At 39.5% G+C, this 20,154-nt stretch overlaps 1 protein-coding gene across 1 annotated transcript; it reads left to right on the forward strand.

The window, feature by feature from the left end:
• The first annotated feature begins 1,372 nt into the window (after positions 1–1,372).
• Positions 1,373–16,201, forward strand: LOC140238951 (45 kDa calcium-binding protein-like). The gene is made up of 7 exons (XM_072318846.1): positions 1,373–1,473; positions 3,645–3,986; positions 6,044–6,180; positions 8,494–8,607; positions 9,624–9,773; positions 14,343–14,518; positions 15,837–16,201. Exons 2-7 carry the CDS (start codon positions 3,661–3,663, stop codon positions 16,011–16,013), a joined length of 1,080 nt encoding a protein of 359 aa, XP_072174947.1. The 5' UTR covers positions 1,373–1,473; positions 3,645–3,660; the 3' UTR covers positions 16,014–16,201.
• The last annotated feature ends 3,953 nt before the right edge of the window (positions 16,202–20,154 follow it).

Consider the following 20,154-nt stretch of genomic DNA (forward strand, 5'->3'; position numbering starts at 1 on the left):
TTTGATTAAGTTTTTGTCAAAAGTCCGAACATTTATTATAATAATTCATTTCACAGTATACTTAATGTCCTATATTCCTTTATCGATTGCAATGCTGTATTTATTGGGTCTAGGGCAATTACCCCCTGGACAATACCCAAGACCCTTCCCTTAACCCTAACCCTAATCTTAATCCTGGGCCTAATCCTAGCCCTAATCCAAACTCCAATCCTAAAACCTAACCCTAACTCAAACTCAAACCTTACCACTAAGCAGTATCCAGAAGGGGGTAATATTGTCGGGGGGGGGGGGGGGTGGGTAATTGCCCTGATACGGTATTTATTTTGTAGAATTACGTGGATTGAAATGAATGATAACAATTATTTGCAATTGACTTTTGTTGGAAATGAAATTAAATGAAATGAAATAAAAGGAAGTGAAATAATGATGATAAATGTAAGTCTTGTTGCTACCCTGAGTAAATAGGTTTCTTTTCTGTCTATACCGAAATGCAAGCTTCATTCCTTATTTTCCAAAATCAGGAACAACAACAAAGAAAGCAAAATAATCTAGGCCTACAGGTCCAAGGACCTACAACCAATAAACTGTTTTTCCATATTCAAGATATCATTATTTTCTCTGTGCTTGCGCGTGTTTGTATGCTATTTGTTATAAGTGGATTGTGTTACTTATTTCTACCAATCTCTTGCCCTTGTCGTTCAAAGTTCATGTTTGTTTCCCATGATTAGACTTTCTGAGATGGCTCTCCCTCGGTCGCGTTCAAGATATTTGTTTTAGACGTTATTTTGGGAAAACAATTTGCATAATGTTACATCCCATTAAATGACAAACAATGAGCATGTTTTGTATTGTTTTTCAGTGGAAGTATGTTTCGGACTACGCGAAGAACAAGGTACGTCCAGCGTGATATTTGTGAATCTTCTGTTACATGGGCACCTATAGTCCTATCAAGGAGGTACTAAGTGAGCTCGCCGAGTACCTCCTTGGTCCTATTATACATAAAGAGATGAACAAACATTATAATTTGGGAGACAATTTGGTTTATTCGTATAGGCCTAGTTAGGATACTGATTGTATTAGGTTCCCGATACCGGGAGAGAAAAAAAAAATCAGTCCATGTTTCATCACACTGCTTATATCGACTGATAACAATCAAATATTGGACCTGTTTATTAATATTTCATTACACTGTATGCACACGTACCATGGACCAACCAACTTCAAGTTGTGGGACTCAACACAATACAAACACGGAGCCAGAGAGGGCGCTAGAGTAGTGATGATGCTGGACGTATGGACGTACGTATGATATGACGGCAACTTCACTTCCTAGCTAGCTAGCTTGATCCTTCAGCCGAGTGTAAAAGTACACGTTCGCGTTCGCAACCGCCGATTAACCAAGTGAGCCATGAAGACAGGAAGTTCGAGGCACTGTGAAGCACATCTGTGAAAAATCCGTGAATAATTGGACATGTACGTATGGCCGCTCATTGTGAGATATATCGCCAGTCTTCCCGAAGATTCTGATGAATGTTGATACATATAATTTTACTCTTAAACAAATGTACCGTGTCTACAGCGGTCCCATATACTTATTTTTGTGTTGTCTCCGTCCACCCTGGAAAAAGACAGGGAGCTGCAATAGAATCTAGGCCAAACAAGAGTGCAAGGGCTTCTCTGGGGCTTGGGGCTAGTCTAGTTTGACAGATGTCTACGTTTGACCACTCCTTTGTATGAGATCGTCGGTCAGCAGCGATCTCAAAACCCATAGAAACACTAGAATCTAGACTTCTAGGTCTGTCTACGTCTGTCTGATTACGTTCTCCAACGACTGCCAACGACAGCCAACGACAACGTCAACATGACAACAATCTGCTAAAATACTGCTAAAAATAAATGTGATATCACGGCAGAATACCCCCTCATGAATCATTTGGTCAATCAATGACCTACGAAGTGAAGTGCTTGTGATGTATAAATATGAATGATGTGATGTGTTTTCTATGTACAACATTTTATAGAGACTTCACATTATGTAACGCTAAGTACAACAGTAGGCCTACTGTAGACTAGAATGTTCTATACTATTAACTCTAGAAATCTAGTAGTGTAAGTTTGTTTGGGTTTATTTTGTATTTATAATAAAATTATGGCCAGAGACTTCACATCATACTGGTTTATTGGTTGGTTGGCAACAGACTTCTGCAAAATTGTGAAATAGCCCATATCATACACCTGTAGGCTCGTTGATTTGTTGACCAGAGATTTCGGCAAAAATCGCAAAATAGGCCCCACCGCAGGACGCTTGCATCCATGCATTAGCAAGCAAGGTTAGGGTAGTGACCAGTGTAGGGTTGTATGCACTAGAGTATTACATGTCCCAGTTCGCAGCCAGGCGCCTGTTCGCAGCCATTACAGCATATTTGGTAATATAACGCTGAACACAGCGACACACTCTATGCAATATACCACACATTCACTAACACACTGCTAATCTACAAAAATCAGCCGATGACATCCATGGGCAAAATCTCCAACCAAAGTGAAATATTCTCACCTAAATGACGACATCTTGCATCCAAAATTTCATTTTCGGTAGAGAGGTCTACTTCTTAACGTCACAGTTAAGGGTCAAGGGGTCTAAGAAACTGGATTTGTTGTCATTTTCCCTATGTTCATGGATTTTGAATACATGTCCTCACATAGAAATAGAACTTTCGCAAGCCAGTGTGGGCCGCCATTATTTTCTGGAAGTGGATGTTACGATCGAAAAAACAGAAAAAAAAACATGAGAAAGACAACAATAACACCGCCACAACTGCAATCCCTGTTGGTGGTCAGTGCACGCGCGCCAGCCCTTTTCAAGTGCTTTTGCCATGGGACTTGGCACTTATATGCAACTTTCACGAGCCAAATGAAAGCCGTTCTGCGGAAGATAGCTGAGCATGCGTGTATCGCATAGGAATTGTACATCAGGCCGCGAACTGAGCTATCACTGTCGCGAACCGGTGGATGCTGTACCAGATCGCCGCCGTGGTCTTTTTTTACTATTGCGATGGTCATTGCTCTTGCGATGGTGACAATAACGTGAATTGGTAAGTGGTCAACCTCTATGATATAACCTGGGTTAAAGCAATTTGCAAGTTTGCGTTTCAGAGTGGAAAAATCCTTATGCGGCCGCAAACCGGGACACTTACTCTATTCTTTTTTCAAAGTAGTCATGGGACCTTAAAAAATAAATAAACTTGAAAGAAAATGTTAAAGAAAAAAAAAAGACAATAAAAAGAAAGAAGGAAACGGAAGATAGCATGCTACAGGCCCCGATTTTAAATCCGATTTGTCTAAATTTTCTTCATTCACTGAGTGTCATAAGCATATTGCCCTTGAGATAAGCTTGTCCTGTATCAAAACTGCATGTGGTCCCACTTTGCAACAGATCGGTTGAACAACACACATAAGTTCATGACCATGGCATAAAATTTGTAATAGACATCCTACTAATACTTGCCTAAGTTTTTACTGTGATACAAGATGTTTACACCCATCTTTTAATCTAAATTTCCCATGTTTTATAGCACATCTTCATGGCTTTTATTTCTTTGCCAATGTGTAATTTGTATCTCCCTGTGTTCCCCTTCCCCCAGTTTCCCACCATTCATCATGTCTTTCAGCAAACTTGTCATGCGACCTTCTGCCTACCGGACCCTTTGTGCAATAATCCTCGTGGTAAACCTAGCCCTGCACGTCACGGCACGAGCCGTGATCCCGCTGGATGACAAGCTCAAGTTCCAGCCCGAGGAGGGAGGTGATGAGGTTCTCAAGGAGGACCTGTTCCCGAACAACCACATCGACGCGGTGAAGATTGAGAGGAACGGAGCCCTGAACAAGGAGTTCCAGCAGGAGCTGTTCTGGGGCCCCGAGCACGAAGAGATCACCAGTGTGCAGGAGGAAGAGGGCCGACAACGGCTGATGGAAATATTCAAAAAGTAAAGACATAGTTTCCATATGCTGCAGAAATTGTTGATTTTTGCTCTAAAAGGGACACATACTATGTACACTGTATTCATAAGAAATGCATGAAATAATGCTGCATAATATTAAAGGACAAGTTCACCTTCATAGACATGTGGGTTGAGTGAATGCAGCAATATTAGTAGAACACGTCAATGAGAGTCTGAGGAAAATCACGCATTTCGTTCAAAAGTTATGAATTTTTGAAGTTTCTGCTCAGTCATGGCAACGGTGTGAACAACACCGTTGAAAAAACGACTATAGCTTGTGATGTCACATGTGTACAACGATATAAAGAAAGAATAAAGGAAATTCAACATACAGTTGAACCTCTCGTATCCGGACAAGTCGGGACCGGGGCTCATCCGGATAAGGGATTTGGCCGGATACGGGAGACTCAATGCTTTATACATGTACATATACATACACACATACTGATGTAGCCCATTGTAGTACCACATGTAGTAATGTGTATACTGCAACCTTTTCATTGTTACACTCAGTAACAGACCCCAAAATAGAGGTTCGTGTTTGCAAGAATGAAATCATTTTCTTTTATAAATTCTTGGAATGATTTACCTGAATAATTATTAAGAAATGTATCAAGTAGATCTTGAAAATAAACCGTACTCGGCAAAGTTGACTGTAGGTCGCCATTGTTAGATTGAGTTGGGAATCCCCCTTTCCTCCCGTAATTATTTTTAAAAATCACGGCGAGATTGCGTCTGTATAATAGAGAGATCCGGATAGAGGGAGGTTCAACTGTATTTCCATTTTTCCTGCATAGCAAAAGAACACTTGACTTCTCTCTTTCAGAAGGCAGGGGGAATAATATTACCCTTAACATACGTCAGTTACAAGTCGAAGAAATGTGCACTTTATTCAAAAAGTAAAGTTTTGTGAAATTCTCTTTTTATATTTCTTATACCGTTGTACGCATGTGACATCATACACTGTAGTAGTCTTCTCATCCAGCAGTGATTGCGCAGATACTTATTAAATCCATAACTTTTGAATAGATTGTCCGATTTTCCTCAAACTTTCACTGATGTGTTCTACTAATATTGCTGCATTCTCTCAATCATGAAGGTGGACTTGTCCTTTAAAGGTTTGTATCGTTTTGGTTGAGACCTAACTTGAGGTTTTAATATTTTTGGATGAGATAATGAGAAACATCTTATAAAATATGAAAGAGCATGTAGTTCCAAGAGGAATTCATTGTTTATTTGATGAAACTTGGTTTTTAAATGGCCGAGACATCCAAAACAGAGCAATCCTAATAAAAGATGGTTGTTGGAAAATACCGTGACGTTCGAACTGCACACTTCTAAATGGTGAGGGCGGTAGATCGTTCATTCAGGGATAAAAGTTGTGTAACTATGATCAAAACTATTTTACACTTTTGATCTCAAGATACTCCAAAACAACTCATTAGCCTGGCAAATTGCATCACCCAAGTTTCTTGCAGACCCTTTCAATGTACATTTGTATTGCAAGTAAATTCCAAATGGTTATGTTTTACCTTGAAGTTTGATCTTCGTACTTAGTCATTGTTTACTTCATTGCTAAGTGGGAAAACCTGTCTAGATATTCATACTGTTCATGCTTATGCAAGCTATAAAACAATGATAGAGTTACACTTTATACTTGCTTATGCAAACACTCAGAAACACCAGTAGTGGCAGATTTTTAAAGAATGCTTAAAGGGGGGAAGCAGCAGTGGATGAGTGCAGCTGAAATCCACACAAGCCGCTGGAAATTGATCTGTGATCTTTGAGTGACATGCTATGCCATATTCATTTTTTCTCTATCTAGACAGTAGTTTAGTGCACCATGTGCTATAGGATTTTAGACCTCGATAATCTTGATTGTAACAGCTTAATTTAGATAACTTTTATGCTTGCATTTCTTTTTCTTGTCCTGTTCCCATGTAGACACCATTACACTTATGCAGCTCTGTTAGCAAGGCTAAATAATATTTTCTCTATTGAGCTATCTCAATGTAAACAATGTCTCTCATTAATCTGTGCAGAGTTGACAGAGATGACGACAAGATGTTATCAATGGCAGAGCTCTCAAAATGGATTGAGGAAAAGACTGCAGAACATTACCAAGAGGCCCTGGAGTCCAGCAAAATGGGATTTCCTCAAGTGGACACCAATAAAGATGGTATGATATGATTACATTGTATGTTAAAATCTCCAGGACGGTATTACAAAAATCAGGAAAGTATAACAATACACAAAGGGATTCTCTCTCTTCTCTATCTCTTTTCAATCTCTTTCTCTCTTTCTCTCTGAGCTCTCTCTCTATCTGTTTGTATCTTTCTCTCTCCATCTCTATCTCTCTCTCTCTCTCATTACTTTGTTGTGCATCTTTGCCTGCTACCAAATCCCCTAAAAGACACTAGAAATATATTATATCCTGATAAACTGATTTTTGTTGTTGTTGTTGTTGTCGTTGTTGTTATTATTTTTATACCCCCGCCAAACGAAGTTTGAAGGGGGTATATAGGAATCAGCGGACGGTCGGGCGGTTGGTCCGTTGCAAATCTTGCGTCGCGAACTACTTCCTCAGTTTTCAACCGATTCCCATAAAACTTGGCACAGATGTGTGCCTTGGGTTGTAGATGTGCAAGACGTATTTTTTGACAGTACCCAAAAGTACGTTGCCATGGTAACGGCATATTATGGGCAAAAATGGGTACAAATCTTGCGTCGCGAACTCCTCCCACAGTTTTTGATCAATTTTTATGAAATTAGGTACAGATGTTCATCTGAATATGTTTATGTGCAAGACACATATTTCCGCAGTGGCAAAAAGTGCGTTGCCATGGTAACGGCATGTTATTGGTAAAATATAGGGCAAAATGCTTCATGGCAAAACTGCTTCATCAGTGTTCTTCCAATTCTCATGGAATTCATAGTGAATGTTTGTCTTAGGATATAGGTCAGCATGACACATTTCTTGACAGTGACAAAAAGTATGTTGCCATGGTAACAGCTCACATATTATGAGCCAAAATGATGGAAAAATTTGTGTTGCAAACTACTTCCTCAGTTTTTGCCCAATTTCCATGAAACTTGGTACAGATGTGTGCCTTTGGTTGTAGATGTGCAAGACGCATTTTTCGACAGTACCCGAAAGTGCGTTGCCATGGTAACGGCATATTAATGGCAGAAGATCAAGGAAAGACCTTGCGGATTTAACTTTAACTACTTCCTCAGTTTTTTGACCAAAGCTTATGAAATGTTGTTTGGCGGGGGTATAACCAGTCGCTGTAGCGACATTTCTAGTTATATGCTATGATCTGTTTGGTAACTTGCATAATTTGTTTGTTGACTCTCACTGTCATTTTGTTGCCTCTTCATGGTACATCAGGTTAGGGCTGGCTGCTTGCTCCCCCCCCCCCCCCCCCCACCCCCACACATAATGTTGCTGTTTCACTCTTTTCCTTTCTTAATCTCTCTGTTGTTCCTTGTCTTGTTTGATGTTGCCTCCCTATTCATCCTTTATCTTTCAAAGGTTGCCCATATGGTCCTGGGGATCATCACTGACCCCCCTCTGCCTATTGTCTGTCCACCCTCCTGCTTTAATCCCCCTCCCTACACCTGTTGGGCTCCTTGCCCATGACCTCCAACCCTTCCCTTTTGTTTTCTTTGTTCTGTGTCCCTAGCCCTCCCTTGACTGATCTTGTTGTGTGTAGTCCTTTAATGTGATTGCTTTCCCTGCCTGTTTGTCATTTTGCCTCTGACAAAGATTCTGCTAGGATCGAAAGCTCAGGCCCCTTTTGATCCCATTTAACTCCATTAGCTCGCCACTGTGGGAAAAGCAGTTTTCAACAGCTTTTTTGGGTACACTTTTTTTGATGAGATTCCTAGCTTGTAGATGATTATATATTTTGAGCTCTGTAACCCACAGCATTTTATTTATTAATTGTGTGTCTACATGATACGGTCATTTGCGAAGGAATAGGAGAGGGGTTGGAGATTGAGTGAAGAATTAATTTCATGAGGGTGTAAAGGAGCTACCAGTACTGTGGAGATGCATGAAAGAAAAAAAATTAAACATTCACAACAACCTTATGAACTACATGAACTAATAACATAGATCACACCATGGCTCTTAGGGAAAGTTCACCGGCCGGAGGTGAGCAATAAATCTCCTTGCATATTGACTGGCAAGATTTAAGTTCTGAGAAAGTTGTCTCTTCAAGCAAACAGATCATTGTAGTTGCTTTAAACATAAGATTCTCAATAGCAGGAGAACAAAATGTGTGAGTTATTGAAATGTCAAAACAAGGTAATGAAAGAATGTATACTGATAGCTAGAGTACTTCATTTGTATTGTGCAGCCTGAAATAGCCACTAGGAGCCTGCCTGGCTACTGTGTAGTTACAGGCTGCAGATATGTCATGGAACCCCTGGCAGGAAAAACCTGAATTTATTCTCTGGACTGACGACTGGTCCTCTGTTTTCCCAGGTTTTCTACAGTGGGACGAGTACAGGGAACAGTTCTTCAGGTACAGAGGTCTCAACGAGGAGAAGCTGAAAGCCTACAGAGAGGGCAAAGCCAGCATTGATGAGAACTTGGAGCGTGAGTTTGGCTTCACATTGGAGTAATTTGGCTACAAATGGGAGAGATTGGGCTGGAGAGGGATTGTAGGTGTTGGGGGAAGGGGAGAGTATGGGTTATCTTTTTTCATCAGATTGCTATATCGCTAATGTTGAATTGAGGATATCAAATTAATGAATAATGGCAAAGACACATTGATTGTGTTGTATTTTTGCACCATGTGTGCCAGGTTACATACCTATGCTTTGAATTTTTGATGGTCCATCAAATTGACATAATTTTGTCAGCATTTTAGTAACAGGCAATGGATGAAATATTTGATTAATCATTTAACCTACATGTATAGGCTGCAGATGAAATTATGGATCTTTTGATATTTATCTTTAAACCCCAGGGAAAATATGGCGTTACTGCCCACCTGTGGAATGTACAATGTACAATTGTATTTGAACATAGCTCATGCTACAATAGAATACTATTCCACATAAAGAAATTTTCCAATGAATATAGAATATGTATTATGTGACAAGAAAAACAAAACTATTTCTTCTCTCTGATTATATGAAAACACAGAAACTTATATGTACACATTTTTGTATGTATGCTTTTGCTTTGTATTATCATGGACCCTACCACTACTATCCATGGTATCATTGAGTCAATGACTGTCAACTTATACAAACACACGTGCTGATGGTATCAACTAGCAATCAAAAGAATTGACTCAATTGAGTCAATTTCTATCAACTTGTACAAACACAAATGTTAATGGTACATATCAATTGGCAATCAAAAGAGTAAATGATGGATATTGCGTGATATCAACATTCATAATCGTAACAATGATGAATACCTTTATGAGAATACATGTCTGTTTACAATTGATTTATGAACTTTTTAATGATTTCAAAAGTTTTGTGCTAATACCTGCAAAAAAAAAATAAAGAAAACAGTTTTGGCTGTAGGCAGCTCCAAATGAATAACAAAGTTGATTGTGATTGTCTGCGATGCATTATTTTGTTGTTTGCTGAATTCAGAGGACTACGCGATGTACCGCGATCGATGGGACCGGGCGGACGAGGACAATGACAACGCCCTCAATGTTGACGAATTCTTGGCATTCCTCCATCCGGAGCACTGCAAGAGTATGCTCAGTATGCTTGTGGAGGAAGTCCTACATGACCTGAGTGAGTATACTCTAACCCGTGTTCACTTTTATTAAAAAAAAAAAAAAAGAAGGGGTTCATATCCCGTATGGGATGAGAGCCATGATAAACAAAGCACATTTCTGATCAGGTACTGTAAACACAGAAATTTTAGCAGGACAATAATTTTCATGCATTTCATGCTACTTTTGGCTAGTGCGAATTCTGAAATGAGCAAAAATATTTTCACAATTTTCTCTGTAGTGCACACTTTGAATGGGTTGACAGTTGCGCAGCATGAATTCAAGAACCATGGAATATCTTTTTGGGCCGCTCAGGGAAAAAAACACAAACAAACAAGCAAAATTAATTGTAGGAAAATATTGAAGTGTACAGTATTTAGTCAAACAGAAGCTTTTCATAGAGCTCATGTTAGTGGAAAAAAAAAATACAGGCTTAGATGTACCCATGAGTTTTACCAATTATTCTTCAATGGGAATAACAGAAGGAATTGCAGCCTAAGATTTGTCTCTGGAAGATATATCATGTAGTTTGCCAACAAGATGAAGCAACCGTGGCCCCAACTTTGGCCCGTAACATTACGGCTTGCCCTCCAAAGTTAGAATAGGGACTTTTCGATTTGCACGTTGAGCCAGGCGTCACCCTGTTATGACGTAGTTTTTACGTACTGCGCATGCGCGAGTGTCGACCCTCGGCTCATCGCACAAATTTCGAACGCGTTAACCCCGGTTATCACCGTCCACCCAAATCGGTTGCGCCGCGCTCAACCCACCCTTGCTATGACGTCACACTACTCTCGGGTATCGTGCGAAAGAGCACCATGACTCTCGGGAAATCCGTGCTCAGTTCACCTGTTTTCCTTTTTCTTTCGAGAGAATATCTAAATTCTAATAACATGAAAGCTTATGATCTTGATACGTCACAGCAGCAGCGCTGACATACAAACTACAGCCTCTGGTACCTACTTTATTTGCCCGTTTTCACTGTTTCGCACTTTGCAACTGCCTACCGTAGTCCCACACATGCATTTACACGTAATGCTGTACGCAAACAGATTTTGGTGCTTTTGTTTCTGACCTAGCTAGTGCAGCAGTGCATTTGCCTAGTAGTCTTACCATGCATCATGTTTTAAAATCCACATAATTCCTCCCAGGATACGCATCTAGTCAAAGACAAAACAAATATTACAAGTACAGAAACGAGTCACAAATTCCGCTTATATGCACGCAAGGCACAGGGCCTGGTTGCCTCCTGCACACGCCACGAGACGTGACGCCGGCGCCCGAAATCGAAAGGTGTTTTAGCAGCGGGTCAACGTACAGACGTGACGCCTTGACGTACGGTTGCGCTCGGCGGCACGTCCTTCTCGTTCACCCAATCGAAAACTCCCTAATGATGGCCATGATTGTAGAACAGCTGGCAGACTAATGGTGCATTCAAAATTTAGCATGCAAAACAATATTACAACATCAAAATTACTTCAAGTACTGGCAGATAATAATCTTTTATTGAAAGGTTGATTAAATACTCATTTATTCAGCGTTGTGTTTATTCACAGTATAGTGCCTATTGTTTCTTCAATGACTCAATGTCTAACCTCTTTTACTGGAGACAAAAATCTTACTCCCAAATTGTCCTGATTACTCAGTGGAAATTGTAGGTTTTTTTTGTTTGTTTTTTTTTCCACAGGAAAATTAGAAAAGAAATGTATATTCCTGACTGCACTTTAGATTTATCAGTTAGACAGGGTTCTACATTAGCAGTGGCCTGGGGCCACTAAAAATTTATGTTGGGCCACCCACCAAATTTCAGAAATGGTTTTCATTTGGCGGACTAATCAGACGACTAAAATTCAAAATGTTTGCTCTCATTTTGCACCACTACATTTCCTTTTTACGTCACCAAAACTTCATATTTACACTTTTTTTTTTCTTTTTTTCTTTTTTTGGCCCGAATTGGTCACCAGTAAAAAATAAAGTTAGTGTTGAGCCATTCTTTAGGTAAAGCTTTAATTTTCTGTCAACCTTGTCTTTCCTATAAGCTGTGCCCTCAGTTTCTTTTTAGTTCTCTTTTTAAGGTTGCATGATTATCCAAAAAGTAAAAAAGAATCATGAGGCAGTGTGGAAGAAACAGAGACCACTTCATATTTGATCATCATTCACTATCTGTCCACTGTGGACATCTTGCATTCCACAAATGCCATATCAAATTGATTGGATGGGAGTGACATGTACAAGTGAATGCTGGGGTTGGTCTTGGATAGGCAATTCAAATGACTCCCTTTCCCCAGTGAGCTTTAGAAGTCCATTACAATAGGGGGATGTCTTCATCCTTGATCCCGAAACAATAAGAAGAAGCCAGAAGTAGCCTTTAAAAGCTTACTGGGGCAGCTTGGTAAGACACAATAATCCTATTGTAGCATTTGAATGAAAAGCTTCTTCAGGTAATCTGTGCTATACTGTAGATAGGTGGCTAGGCATTCCAGTTTTAATACAGAAGTGGAGAACCTCGCCCTAGTTTTAGAGAGAAGTTTACAAGTATTTGAATTATAAGTTATTTACAGTAACCATGGTAACAGTCTGAATGTTTAGAACTGATTGGTTGTTCATAAGACTGCTGCCATGGGAAGTGCAATTGTTGTAGAAAAGGAACTGTGGTCAAGCTGGTGTAACAAGATATCAGCTGTGTTTGTGATATTAGGGGCTCTTAACTGATGTAGCCATCAATGTGTACCAACATAATAATGTCCTCTCTATACCGTGATTTGCTTTGCCATTGTGTCAGCATCTATACTGTAGCAAGAACAAAAACAAAAGTAAATGAAACAAACTATTAAACAAAAATGTACCAATAGCCTGTTGCTTTTGGTGCAGGTATAGTATGAAAGTAAACCAGAGTTGGCATAAAGAGACATAACAAAATTGAAAGTATTAAAAAAAATGCCAGCACAGGCGAATCCACCATTGCTATCCTAAAATCGTCTTTACTCAGCATTTTTGGTCCCTCTGTAACATGTCAAATTGAGACATTGTGAACAATTTTTGTCTAGAATGGCACTGAAAAATGCATGCATGGTCCGTCAGGATTATTGAAAACTGCTCAGGAATTAGAAATCAAATGAATTCAGTTGCTGATTACGTATGCAAGTGTTTTTTTTTATAATTTTTGTTCTCAATATGTACAGTAGATGTATAGAAGTCCTTTATGATTTTGAATCACTAGAAAAGGACAATACTAAGAATAAAGAAGGAGAACAAGGACACACAATATTAGAAGCAAAGCAAATGATGAGAGCACTTCATGGAACATTCTTCTTCAAACTAATATTTCTTGCGACGAGCTATTTTTATTGCAACTGATTGACAAATTACCCTTCATTGACGTATATAAACAGTGATGATTCAGTGTTTGAGGAGTAGCCATGATTAAGCAAATCATGGGCATACATACGCTGGTGGGGTTCAAACCCATGATTTCCTGATCCATGATTACTAGACAGCCATCATATCCACTAGACAACCAATGACAAGCTTCCACCCAATAGCCAATGATGGTTCTAATCCCTTATAGCAATCAGGAGGTTGTAGGTTTGAATCACATCTGAGTACACACATGTGACCTGCTACAACAAAAGGAACCAAAAGTCGGAAGGACAATTTTTTGAAAATGACATGACATTATTCCCTGTACTCTTCCACTTTGATTTTTGTATATAACATGACTCATAAAAGTACTCGGTTGAGGAGATATTGCTGGCTTTATTAGTGCATGTCGAGTGGTTTAGGACATCAGTGTTTCGAGAAAACCGGCTTCAAAGTTTTCCTTCCGACACTATCATGATCAAGGGGAAGTAAGACAGTTTTCACCTCATGACAATAGAAGGTAATAGAGGGACCAATCAGTAACCAGGATGCCATGCACTGACCAATAAAGATCACTTCATCATTGCTAGGGGTGGAGTCTAGCTGTGGCACTAATTCCTAATCTTCAGACACGTTTCTGTTCCATTGAAAAAATTGGAAAATCATGACCCACAAAAAATGCTAATTTCTTGCCTTTCATTTGATCATTTAGCTTCAAAATTTTGGCAGATACAATACATTAGACTACAAAATTATGCCCAAAACATAAATCAGATCATTTTGACTGATTTCGATTACTGTAAAAGTGGATATTTTTGCGCGACTAATTTTTCGCGTTTGGCCGGGTAAGAAAAGTTTCGCGTGTTTTTAATTCCGTGGAATCAAGACATCACGCACACAAACATATGGCAAGCAAAAATATTTGCGTGCTTTTATTTTCGCGGTAGTTTCTGGTTGCGCGAAATGCACAAAATTTCAACACCACGAAAATTTCCACTTTTACAGTATCTGACTTCAAACTCGATTTTCTCTGCTCAGCCGTCAGCGACCTTAGGATCATTTTGTTATGGCGGGTCACATTATGCCCATGATTTTTTTATCATGGTCATTACTCAAACACTGAATCATCAATGTTTGTTTACATTGACAAAGGGCAATTTTTCAATCAGTTGCAATATCTTTCTTGCTATTGACCATTCTTTCTTCTCTCCCTTTCAATCGCATGCAGACCAAAATGAGGATACCGCCCTCAACCTGCGCGAGTTCCTCTCACTCCCGGACACCGAGGAGATGGATGTCATCAAGATCGCCAAGACGGACGAGTGGGTGCGGGAGAGGAAGATGGAATTTGAAGAGAACATCGACCTCGACCACGATGGCATCGCCACATTTGAAGAGCTTGAGGTACATAACATCCCTTTTTCTTTCCCAAGTGATCTCAGACCCGTCTGCATCAGCTTATGTGGTGTTATGCAGAATTTTTATGGACCATCATTTTCATCCTATAGGCATTTTGACTGTTGTGCGAGCCCAGATATCTGACCATCACTTTTGTGGATCTCACTCTTATCCTCTCGTGAGTTGGCACAAAATTGTCTCTGCATTTTGTGGGATTTTTTTTTTTTTTTTCAGTGTGAAATCTTACTAAAACCTAATGCAGAACAATACTCTTGCAAATACTAGCCAGTAAACAGGTTGGTAGATATTATCAGAGATGTTTTGTAGCCCAGCCCCCCTTGAAAAAGATTACTGGTGTCAATGATGTCATGCTTATGATACCAGCTATGGTTCATCCAGTGAGGAAGAGTGTCCCTTCGTATGAACATCAGAATTAGCAGAGCAGGATTGAATCCTTTTGTGTACAATGTTACAATGCTGAGATAACACCTGGTTGGCAGTCATATGACAGAAGCAGCTATACTTGTACATACCTCAAAAATGCTACATGAGCGGAGTCTTTGATACTCAAAACATCGGTGCGAACTCCAAATTTATTCTGAATCCATATTTACTCATCCTACTTTGCCTCTCTCAGAACAAAAAAGAAAATGTTTATGGGGACTGGTCATGTAGCAGTCAGACTGTGGAATGTAGCTCCTGTTGAAAGATATACAACGTACTCCTATTCTCTAAGATTGATGAAAATTAAGTCCTAACATCTGACTTGACCCCAAATGCATAATACATGCTATTCAGGCCTACTTGAAAACAGCTCATGCAGCTGTTTGTGAGTTAAAGGTGCATAGTCCCGGTAGTGTAGAGGGCACTGTTGATGATACTGCCGATCACCGTTAGCACTGATACGAAGATTACCGAAGTTGAGCTGTCATCAAGAGTAAAGTGCGTAGGTGTTGCTAAGTAGCGTTGCCTTCGTTGTCTTCTTTGCGCATCGCGCAATCTGTAGTAATGCCAGGGTGCGTGCATATGTGCTTCTTATTATGACATCACAAAAGAAGTTTGCTAAAGCTGTCATCCCCCTCAGCCGAATCATGAGCCGAACTGTGATCGGACCACTGACTACAGTGGATCGGACTTCTTCGGACTCGAAGAAGTGGGCCACAGCGTAAGCACTAAAGAGGAGTCGATAGCGTAGGTCTCTATAGGAAACTTGCGCCGTCCGCCCGCGTACACATTTGACACCGGGACCATGCACCTTTAAGCAATGCAGGGTCACATGCTATGATAATGACCAACGTTGATGCTGTGCTTGCTTCCTTCACAGAAATACATGGACCCAAGGAACAAGCAGCACGCCGAGAGTGAAGCGAGACATTTAATTGGAGTCGCTGACCGGGATGGGGACAACAAACTGACCCGGAGGGAGGTCGATGACGCCTACTTTGTCTTCCTGGGCAGCAAGGTGTACAACTATGCCAGGAATGTGCACGACGAGTTTTGATCTTGGACGTTCAGAGTGTGTGATCTTCCCCCTCAAAGTTAAACTAAACCCATTGAGGACGAGCCCCGAGTATACTTGGGCTGGACAGGTGTTTATGGGAAATGCGTGTTGTAGCAAAATCAGTCCATCCTCAACGGGTCAATGAAATGCTACATGTTTGCTGATTGCACATTTGGGTCAGCCCTGCAAGGATGGACATTATTCACACTGGGAATCCCATGTGCTGGTAAATCTCTCATGCACAACACTCTTTGGCATTCTTTGAAAGACATTTCATCAGCACTACAAGCATGAAAGTTAGAATTTGGAGTGTGGCTGGCCACCTTATGAAACCTGATTTGGGTATCTTGATATTCTCTTAAGGGAGAGAAAACTGCCGGGCAATGACTGTCCTGTCATTCTGTTTAAAGTGATGTTATAGTTGTAGTTGAGATGTGGATTCAGATTTTAACTTTTTGTGAGACAATTAGAAACCACTTATATGAAATATTAGAGAGCATATGAAGTCCCATCTTTTGTTAGGACCACTTTGTTTTGCTTTGTGTTTTGGATATCTCAGCCATTTAAAAATGGATTTTCAGCAAATAAAATTTACATTTGTCTTGGAATTGTATGTTTTTAAAGTGGTTTATAATTATCTTTAGAAAAAGTTAAAACCTGGATCCCCATCTCAACCAAAATTATACAATCTCTTTAAGTTCTGTCATCACACACTGTACAAGTTTGTAATTGTATGTGTAGCAGTGGTGGATCCAGGGCGGAGTGCACCGGGCACGCGCTCCCCCTTTATTTTTTATTTTTTGTTAAAACAAAAGAAATAAACAGAAAAAATGGGGGGATGCATGCGCCCCCCTTTAATTTTGTAAAGGAATTCCTGGATCTGCCCCTGGTGTACTATCTGCCCTGCTTGTTGGATGAAGCAGTCATAGTTTGAACTGATTGTGTGTTTGCGCCGACTGAAAAACTTTTCTTCCATGTAATTAACAAAGACTATGATGGCCTGCTAATGTGGAGGTGTCATTGTGATGATGTCTTCTAGAGCTTGCATTCTGTGTCGTTCCTAGCTCAGCAATACTGTAAATGCAGGAATTTTGTGTGCATTTTAATTTTGCAAATATCATGAGAGGCATGAATCGCGAAATTACAATGCATGGCAAAATTCTTGCCCACACTATGTGCATTCAATGTCAGTAGAAATTTGTGAACATTTCATGGCACAAATATTTCTAGTTTCACAGTAAGTGGAGGATCTGTCACATACATGTGTATATAGATAGTTGAATTATTATAGTTGACATAAAAACAATCATTCATTTTCACGAGACTGAAATTTCTTGTGATGTATTCTATCCACATGTAGAATATAAGAGCATTTTTGGCTCACCTCACACGTGGCATTTGATTCAGTGTCATCTTAATGAGAACGTAATGATTTCTGCTTATTTTTGCTCATCCCTAAGGAGCCACTGCCATCGCGTCAGAATGGAATTGCTGATATTGGCATTTCAAATTTGCCCAAGGGATGGCCCTATACATGTGTACATCATTGTGATTGATTAGAAGTGAGAAATACATGTTTATGAGCAATAAAAGTGTGGAATTCTGCCTAGAATTTGGAAGTGATAGCAAAGGAAGCAAAGGAATGTAATAGTGATGAGGATCACAGTCCCCCCCCCCCCCCCCCCCCATGCAGTCAGTGAAGAGTGGGCCTGGTAATCGTAAGACTAACACCAAAATAAAGCAATTCCCATAAGAGTAAACTGCACATGTATAAATAATCTAAAACAGGAATACAGTAAAGTTATAACTTTTGAATGTATGCAACAAAAGCATTGAAGTTTTATTTCTGCAAGCCAATTCCCCATGTGCGTCTTGTCTTTTTCTAGGGATCTGGTATCATGAAAAAACAAAACAAAAAACAATAAACAAAAAACAACCAGAGGGATTTGAATATCATTTCTGCACCCATAGACTTGGCAGCTGCACTTGTTCTGTGAGACACACATAGCTAACAGAGAGCTCTACCATTTACCGTATACGCCATATATTTAGCGGGTCTAAATTTTTGCAAATTGGGACTTCTCAACAATTTAGCGAGTGGTTAAATTCACAAATGTGGAGTACAGTGCTGAACGGAGAAATGTATGCATGCATGTCACATTTAAGTCGTGATCAGATTTAATGTTTTTGCGTGTTTTTAAATTCGTGAATAGCACCCGACTTGCGAAATTCACGAAAATAAAAACATTAAAACAGTACTGTATACGCCGAATATTTCGCTATGTTTTTATTTTCGCGAATTTCGCAAGTCAGCTGCTATTCGTGAAATTAAAAACACGCGAAAATATTGACTCTAATGCCGATATGAATATGACATACAGTGCAGGACTCCACGATTGCGAATTTAACCACTCGCAAAATTGTCGGAAAGTCCCGATTCGCGAAAAAATTAGACTCGCGAAATATATGGCGTATACAGTAGTCGGGCTCAAGGGATACCCGTTGTCGACGGTTGAGCTGCTCATTGTGTTTCTGAAGTCACTATCTTGTGAAGAATTCTCCTTTAGCTAATAAAGCCAGTTCATAGTTTCACTTTGTGTGTGAGCAAGAAAATGATCATTTGTACAATCAGGCATGCTTTTGTTTTTTGGCGTTTTTTTTTTTGGTTTTAATTCAATGAGATAAGCATTCATGATGTAATGATCATTCATGCAGTCCTTATACAATGTACATGGTGCATGGAAGCACACCCAGCTGACAGCGAGCTTAGTATTTGGCAATACCGATAGAAAGAGGTTGTTAAAGGACAAGTTCACCTTCATAGACATGTGGGTTGAGTGAATGCAGCAATATTAGTAGAGCACATCATTGAGAGTTTGAGGAAAATCGGACAATCCGTTCAAAAGTTATGAATTTTTGAAGTTTCTGCTCACTCAAGACTGGATGAGAAGACTACTATAGCTTGTGAGGTCACATTAGTACAATGATATAAAGAAAGAATAAAGAAAATTCAACATATTTTCACTTTTCTCGCATAACAAAAGAACACTTGACTTCTCTCTTTCAGAAGAGAGGGGAATAATATTACCCTTAACATATATGTCAGTAACAAGTCGAAGAAATGTGCACTTTATTCAAAAAGTAAAGTTTTGTGAAATTCTCTTTTTATTTTCTTTATATGGTTTTACGCATATGACATCATACACTGTAGTAGTCTTCTCATCCAGCAGTGACTACGCAGATACTTTAAAAATTCTTAACTTTTGAACGGATTGTCCGATTTTCCCCAAACTTTCACTGTTGTGTTCTACTAATATTGCTGCATTCACCCAATCCACATGTATATAAAGGTGGACTTGTCCTTTAATGTATCCAGTATAAAGCAAGGAAATGGATGCCTGTTGAAGTGTCAATTGAGGGACTGTTTTGGTCACATGGTCTGTATACATTTACAAGTTCATTCTTTGTTTGAACGTAAATTCCAGAAATTGTTAAGTTTAGTAAGCTTATGCATTATGCCGCTTTGAAAAGAGTAAAGTGCCTATAAACCCACTTAGAAAATAAAAAGAGAAAAGTCATTTTTAACCAAAAAATGTGCACATTAGCAAACTGTGAACTGGCTTATATGGTAATGATCATGTGATTCACCTTGTTTTGTGACATTTACACATTGTATACGTACGTGTGAGCATGTTGGAATTAGTTACAAATCTGAGAGGGCAAACTTTTAATGGTTTCCGTAAAAGGCCAAGTGGGATTATGTCATGCCAAGGCTGTCAGATATCATTCTTCCATCCCACCAGATCTGAATTCAGAATAAGAAATAAGAATCGAAATCATATTTGTGACCGTGCATCACAAAAGCAACAAAAAGTCACACGCCCAGATTTAACATGAAGACTCAAAGTAGGTGAAAGGGGTCTACCTAGTCAATCTTCAAGTTTTTCATCCTCTTTGGAAGAGCAATTCTTCTTAGACATCATCCTAAAGTTTAGGGTCACAAAATGAATGGAAAATAGTGTCTTTATGCAATATTTTCTATTTTAAAGAATAGTGTCTGTACGTATGCTCCTTTTCATTTCTCAAAAGCCCTTTTCATACTCTTAGCTTTCAACAGTGTAGTAACTTTTGAAAGGATGAT

Source organism: Diadema setosum, chromosome 15, assembly GCF_964275005.1.
Source record: "Diadema setosum chromosome 15, eeDiaSeto1, whole genome shotgun sequence".
Lineage (NCBI taxonomy): Eukaryota > Metazoa > Echinodermata > Echinoidea > Diadematoida > Diadematidae > Diadema > Diadema setosum.